At 35.5% G+C, this 7,683-nt stretch overlaps 1 protein-coding gene across 3 annotated transcripts in view; it reads left to right on the forward strand.

Annotated features, from left to right (window-relative positions):
• The window catches only part of gramd4b (GRAM domain containing 4b), a 27,449-nt gene that overhangs the window by 12,067 nt on the left and 7,699 nt on the right, over positions 1-7,683 (forward strand). For all 3 annotated transcript variants that reach the window (XM_016569732.1, XM_016569734.1, XM_016569731.1), the window contains exons 4-12: positions 2,990-3,110; positions 3,244-3,302; positions 4,400-4,535; positions 5,258-5,283; positions 5,464-5,555; positions 5,921-6,012; positions 6,272-6,320; positions 6,411-6,482; positions 6,591-6,634. In XM_016569732.1, coding sequence (XP_016425218.1) covers positions 2,990-3,110; positions 3,244-3,302; positions 4,400-4,535; positions 5,258-5,283; positions 5,464-5,555; positions 5,921-6,012; positions 6,272-6,320; positions 6,411-6,482; positions 6,591-6,634 — 691 coding nt within the window. The remainder of the gene's footprint in view (positions 1-2,989; positions 3,111-3,243; positions 3,303-4,399; positions 4,536-5,257; positions 5,284-5,463; positions 5,556-5,920; positions 6,013-6,271; positions 6,321-6,410; positions 6,483-6,590; positions 6,635-7,683) is intronic.

Consider the following 7,683-nt stretch of genomic DNA (forward strand, 5'->3'; position numbering starts at 1 on the left):
TCTCTTTGGTGCTACTATTGGCACAGAAAATGACACCCTCACCTCTAACCTGAGTGTAAAAGTAGCCAAAGTACAGTGTGACTAAGCAGCTCCTAAACTAAATAAATAGTTTATTTAACTATTTTGTTGCACTGAGGTTTTATTACATTTCCCTGTTGACCTGTGGGTTGTTAGTTTACGGTTAGTTACCCTTATGTTTACAGTAAGTGCTGTTTGAGTCCAGTGTCTCATGATCTGTACTTTGCAACAAAAATATGTTTTGAGCTTCAAGCATGGCAAGGATTAATAACTGCTTACATGATTATTTCTGCCACATTTCACTGACTGTAGAAAGTGAAGTTGCATACCTAAGCGTACAAAGCTCACACAATAGCACAAATCTAGCAAATGTTCCCAAAAGGATTATTCATGTAAAGCTCCTAAACATTTCCCTTGCACAACATGTAACAGGAGATTAGGATATCTGTAAGTGTTCTGTGGTTAATTATTTTACATATTATAAAATAAGTATTTGTGGTTTCTCATAACATCTATTTCTTTGATGTTTTAAGCCTTGTACAGTATTTTTAAAAATACTGTTTTGAATAGTTGTTTTTTTTAGGTTCATTTATGGCTTGTTTTGGTTTGATTTTGTTTTGTTTTTGAGTTTGTTTTTATTACATCTGTGTGTGTGTGTGTTTTGTTTAACACATTTTAATAGTTTCATTTTTGTTTTTTGTTTTGCTTCATTTTTTTGTTTGGTTTGTTTTTGTTTTGTTTTTGAGTTTGTTTTTATTACATCTGTGTGTGTGTGTGTGTGTGTGTTTTGTTTAACACATTTTAATAGTTTCATTTTTGTTTTTTGTTTTGCTTCATTTTTTTTGTTTGGTTTGTTTTTGTTTTGTTTTTTGTTAGGTGTGTGTGTGGTTTAACACATTTTATCATGACATCTGTTCTAGTGAATTTCCCCCTCAATTGGCATAGAAAATCTAGAAAAAAGTGGGCAGGTTATATGTAAGCATGATCATAAATGTCTTTATTTTCAGCTTATTCCATTACATTTAGATAAGCTGAAGAGTCATATCTTTTTCTCATTACACCGCTTATCACACTATATATATTTGTAGTCTTTTAAATTAAACTAATAAAAATTGTGGCATCCAACTGGAAAAATTTTAATTTGCATGCTTTCAAGTTGCTTAACCCTCTGAACAGGCTGTTAAATGAAGCAGAATATGAGAGATTAGATTCGGCTAAAAATATTCATTTCAGTCTATTGTTGTGAAACAGTTTGTTGACCGCTAGCTCCGGGTTTAGCGACGGCCCCTGGGGTCTGCACTGATCATCTGGATTCAGATGTCTCCTCTTTAGCACACCTGCCCTTGAGTTAGCGGCAGGGGGTCTTTATCATGACTATAGCGCCTCTGTGGGAGACGCAGGAACTGCTGAATTATAGATGAAGATGGGCTTGTGTTCCAGGCAACCTTGAGGTAGGTATTGTATGCGATAGAGGGCAGGTGGAAAAATTACTCGATCAGGACTGTTGTGTTTGTGCATGAGAGGCAGAAAGGTGTTTTCAGAAAACATGCTGTGAAGGTGTTTTTAGGAGTGTTTGTTAGATAAAGAACAATCTGTCCTGTGCGGTCTTTCAGATCCTCCTCTGACTGTTCTGCTGAGCGTCCTGTCCTGTGAGACCACTTAATTTAGTGTCATGTTTGTGATGTCATTGTTCTTGTGTAGCCCTGCAACTACAGGATTCTGCAGAAAGCACAACGGGTTTCCACAGAATTTGAATTCTGTTATTAGCAGAATGGCAGACCTCTGTTACTGTCATATTTAGTCATTAGCTTTTCCTTATTATGACAGCATATAGAAAGAGTTTTGATTAAGTGTCATTTAAAGTGGCAGGAGGCCAGCTCCTTGTTTTCTGAGTGACGGATGCGCTCTGGCTGCACTCTGATTAATATTTGTTGTGTACAGAGATGTATTATTTTTTACAGGATTTAAAATAATTTCAGCAGCTTTAACCCATTTTTGCTGAATTTTTTTATTTTTTTAATGTTTCTTGATTTTGTTTTGGTTAATGTTGTTGGTGTTATGTTTTTTTATGATTTTTTTGTTTGTTTTATATTTTGATGTTTTTGTTTTGTTTTGTATGTTGTTGTTTTTATGTTTTGATGTTTGTTTGTTTATTATTTTATTTTTGTTTTCTTTTCTTTTCTTTTGGTTTGGTTTGGTCTCTAAAAAGCAATGCTTTATCATTTTCATGATTCATGAATTTTGCCTGTTGTTGTTTTGACCCCCTACAGGCTTATTCATTATTCATGTTGTTGTTTTTTTCATGTTTTGGTTTGGTTCAGTTTGGTTTCATTTTGTTTGCTTTTTGTGCTTTTGTTTTTTGATTTGGTTTTAACACATTTTACCATACTATCCATGGGCATGAATTTTCCCCAGTGCTGGCACAGAAAATGTGGGGAAAAAATGTGCTGATTATTTTTAACTTTAGTTACATTTGAATGTTGATATGATCATATTATATCTCATTATACAGCACTCTTATTACAGAAATACTTTATTCTGATTGGGCAAATGCACCATTGTGATGTCAGATACATTTTATAATGGTGCTTTCATCACTCTGCAGTCTTTCTTTTCATAGATATAAAATCAATATTTCGTGTTTGTTTATATGCAGAGGTATATAATAAGCAATATAAAGTACATTTAGCCAGTCATCATTGCAAAATAAACCTAAAGAGGGTGATACAAGATCTTGATCATGCTGTCAGGGTTTATTTTGCAGCAACAATCAGCTGACTCCTCTTTCTTTCACTTGTGTATTTGATGTCTGTGTCAAAGAAACCTCAAGCATGCTGAACATTTCCAGTGAAACCACGCCACTGCTGATTTATGTGTGACTTCCACTGAGTTTCCTGAAGTCAACAGCAGTCTCTTCAGTCTTTCAATCATGCATTTAAACCAACTGTTTTTCTTTGTGTATTGCCCACAGAGGAGGAGTTGAGGAAGCTCAGAGAGGAGACAAATGTCGAGACTCTGAAGCAGGAGCTGGAGAAAGAGAAATCAAAAAGAGTCGATCTTGAGCAGAAAATGAATGAAATTCTCAGATCCAGGTATGAGAGGTGATGCTCTTCCACAGTAAAGTTTCCCACAACTACATTTGACTACATTATGTTCAGTTTTAGTTACTTATGTATTTATTTGTTGTTAATACTGCAAGTAAAGCAATATGTGTGCTTGGTCCAGACTAGAAGATTCACCACCTCCACCTCCAAAACCACAAGTCACTTCTGTCAATGGAACAGGTAAAGCTCAGTTCATCCTCCTCCTTATAGGTCTATAGTTGAGAGACTCACTTGCACATTCATATGGAAATTTTAATCTCTTAAAATAAATACTTTATCATTTTCACTTTTGCCTGTTGTTGTTGTTTTAACCCCTACAGGCTTATTCATTATTCACGTTGTTGTTTTTTCAACACATTCGTCTCTTATTCTCTAACGGAGTACTAATATGCATATAGACTATTTAGCAAAGGAAAGCTACATAAGGTGAATAGATTTTTATATACACCGTATTATTAGAAAATGAACAACTAAGTGACCCTACAATAAGACTTATACCCGAGTAACAAAAATAATTTGCCTTGTATTGTAATTTGCATAAAAATGCAGGCTTTTTTGGTGAATGAATTGAGTGGCCCAAAACATGACCGCATGTCTAGACCTAAATAAGATGTATTTGTGTTTCATCTGGTTTTGAGAATGACACATTTGGCTTTACTCTTGCTGTGTTTGCAAGAGTTTGAGTTTGTTCTCACATAGAGATGGTTTGGATGTGTGTTGTGTAATTATTAGCTGCGGACGCACAGTCCCTCATTTAGAATAATCCGGATTCATCAACATTAGAATGAGATGAGCAAATTGAATTGCAAACGCACCTGTTCTGCCTGAAATTGTGTGGCAGTTTTGTACTGTGTGGTTAAGAACACTTTATTAGTGAATGAGAACCAGTGTCCTTATTCTGTAGTTCATTTGAGGAGCATGATTATAATTTATCCATCACTTCAGCTGATTGATGACTTTTGACAATCGCATTCATTCATGCTTCAGATATTTTGTTGAATTTTATTATTTTGTGTACAGCAATCATATTTAATTTTACCTGTAATTAAACATCCCCAAAGAAGGCCAAACCAGGCTTCCTTCACCATTCTTAAAACCTAAATATCTCTCTGCACTGGAAGTGTCCCTTTCTGTGAGCAGTTTTCTTTTTAGTGCAATTCTTGCATGGATTAATGTTTGTGGTAATGCACAATTTGATTTCTGACAATATTATAGTCATTATTGCTCATGTTTTGAATCTATTTAACTGAGGTTTTGCTCTGTTTGTGAACTGATAGGAGACAAACAGAAGGAGACCTTAAGCTCTCGGCTGTGGAAATGGCTCTATGAGCGCTTTGGTGTTTATATGGAAGATTTCCGCTTTAAGCCTGAGGAAAATACAGTCGAGACTGAGGAACCACTAAGTGCTAAAAGGTATCCAGCCCAAACAAAGCCTCCTTTGGTTTGTTTAGATTAATAATTTACAGATTTTGAGGAGAGGCTGAACAGAGAACCATTCAAGCCATGTCATTCCAGTTATGTAGTGCTCTGTAATTTATGGAGTATTTTAAGGAAGTATTTCTATGAGAAAGGTACACCAGACTTGAAACAAAAATTAACCCTGGACAGACCCATTCCATTCATTTTATAATATAGTAAAATGAAATAATATCATTTGTATAATATTTCTGCTATTTTTTATGTTTTTACATTAAAAATGAAAAACGTGATGAAAAATAGACTAAAATACAAAAATGTCGTTTGTTTGAAACCTTTTTATTACAAAAAATTGGAGTAGTAAATTTGAGAGTTGAATGATTTATAATTCAGTTAATTGTGATGTTTATGAAAAGAAAGCTAACATGACTTTCATATTTTGTCCAAAATATTCAGATGGAACCATAAAAATGTGCTGCATAATAGCAATGACTCGGATGCAATTTTAAAGCTGGGGTGATAAAAACCCATTTTTCAATCAGACTTTATTTTTATATCTTTTTATACTTTTATATTGTATATTTTAGCGAAGTGTAGGACAGCCTCTACTGTAGTCAGCCCAGCTTAGGCTCTCAATTTTCATGCTATTTCTGGCTTTATAATTTCACCCTCCCAACGGATCTCATTAAATAATTAATTTTCTTTTCTCCTCTTTGCAGATTAACTGAAAATATGAGACGACTCAGTGAGTGTTTTCATTCCGCATCCCAGAAAAACCCCTCCAAGCCATAGCACTAGATATTTTAACCGATTACAGCCCCATTTTAATTCCAAATGAGCCTCTGTTTTAATTCTCATCACCTCTGCTGTGTCACGGGCATGAAACTGTGTGTGTGTGTGTGTGTGTGCGCGCGCGCATTTTCAGAACGGGGTGCTAAACCTGTAACTAACTTCATGAGGAACCTTTCTGCCTTATCCAGCTGCCACTCTGTCTACACGTCAGCCATTGCCTTTATTGTGAGCATGACCCACACAAACCCCTCAAACACTATTCATCATGTTTATGTAGCCACCCGGTCCAAAGTGTCTGTTTTACTACCATAATGAAAACAAATAAAACATGTCACCAAGCTCATTGTTATCTGTACATCACCAGACACGGAAAAGCCCTGCCTCGGGTTAAAGTAATACGTTAACGTGACCAGTTACACTGTTTAATGTTTAGTAGGTCAGTGTGATAAAAGTAGGCTAATCTTAATACAAAAGTGTAGATGACTAGTGACGCCACTTTTTTTTCTGTATGGTGGCTGACATGGTTTTAACATGGCCTCGACATGCCATCCTTCATTTTAATGTCTTCTTCTCTCTCATCTTTTCCACAGATCTATATGAATGCTGCCTGGCATGGCTGGGTTATTCCCATGTTTCTATTTTTAGCCATTCTGCGGTTATCCTTGAATTACCTGATAGCAAAGTACGTCCAACATAATCTGTCAATGGTTCAATTCACAACTAGTTCACAAACCCATATGCTGGTTGAATGCCATTATAATTATATATCCCTTTAATTATTATTTAGCCTAAAATGATTTATTAAATGCAGTTAACAAATAAAAAAACGTTACATTTAAATCCTATAATGTAAAAATTGACTTCAAACTATTTATTTATTTATTTTTGCTTTATTGTTTGTGAATTATACATACTAAAACTGTTCTGGTCTGTATTTTTAGAGGTTGGAGGATACAGTGGAGCATTGTGCCTGAGGTCTCCGAACCAGTGGTAAATATAAGCCTCATTTCGAATCATTAACATCATTTTGTTACAATTTTCTTGGGGAAAAAAACCTTAATGCTTCGTTGTTTTTATTAGGAACCTCCAAAGGAAGATCTTACCGTCTCAGAGAAGTTTCAGTTAGTGTTGGATGTTGCACAGAAAGCACAGGTAAGGGATTTGTAGCCTTGTTCTTGCTGTGATAATAGTGCAATACAGACACCTTTTGCTTTGCTTCACGCATAAAGCTGTTGACGCACAAGTGATGTGTATTCACAGAATCTATTTGGAAAGATGGCAGACGTATTGGAAAAGATTAAAAAGTGAGTATGTTAGAGTTGTGGGAACAGGTGGTATGACTGTGTAATGGTTGAGACGTCATTCAGTTCTGCTTTTAACTTTTTTGAGCTGATTCAATACAAATTGTCTCTTTGTAACTTGTGTATTAACAGTATTTTTATATTCTTTTATTTAATGTTGTATAAATTCTAACTTAAAAAAATTATATTAAATGAGAGCAAGTTTCATTTCCTTTTCTAAACTATTTAATTGACTGGATTACTTTAAAGCAGCACTATGTAACTATTTCTGTGTTCAAAATTTGCTAAATGTATATAATGAGCGAGTACATCATGAATTCATCTTCCAAACCGCGTTTTTTGTCTTATTCCGAATCACTACGGTACACTTATAATAAGTACTTATATTTGGACTATTATAGCCTGGTCGGGTCGTCACTGCTGCGGAGTAACACATACCCAGTGTTGCCAACTTCTTTCAATAGAAAGTAGCTAAAGCCAGTTTGAAAAGTCGCTAAATGTCACCAGATGACGTCATACACTAATTAGCATATTCATGACGTCAGCACGTCTGTTGCCTTTTACATTTGTTTGTCTCTCTGTGCTCACATACTGTATTTTAATGCAGCCAAATTCTCAATGAAACTGTTTTCATGTGTATATATATTACTGTTTCTGTTGTCAGACAACAGAATAAATATGAAATAGTGACTGAAATGCGGCCCTTTAAGACTACATAACCAGCTCTCCCTTCCAAGACGTTAATCTGCACAAAAATCCTGCTTTATATTTGAGCCATCGTCTGATGAAATGAAACGCACATAAGAAAAGACAAGACACAGACAATTCCTGTGCTGTGATCTCGGCTATATTTGCATGTAAAATTAGAGAAGCAACATAATATGTATTTTAACTGAAGGCGCTGGTCCTCTCAGCCGTATGGGAAACCAAACAACCCAAATGTGGGACGAAACGGCGCAGTATTAAAGTGTTCGCGCCGCGCTGACCTGTCATAGGCGCGGCTCAATGGACCGAGCTGCGCGACCGACTCGACAGCGCAGAGAGGACGTGTT

This window comes from Sinocyclocheilus rhinocerous, unplaced genomic scaffold, assembly GCF_001515625.1.
Source record: "Sinocyclocheilus rhinocerous isolate Xijiao unplaced genomic scaffold, SAMN03320098_v1.1 scaffold200, whole genome shotgun sequence".
In the NCBI taxonomy this organism is placed as follows: Eukaryota; Metazoa; Chordata; class Actinopteri; order Cypriniformes; family Cyprinidae; genus Sinocyclocheilus; species Sinocyclocheilus rhinocerous.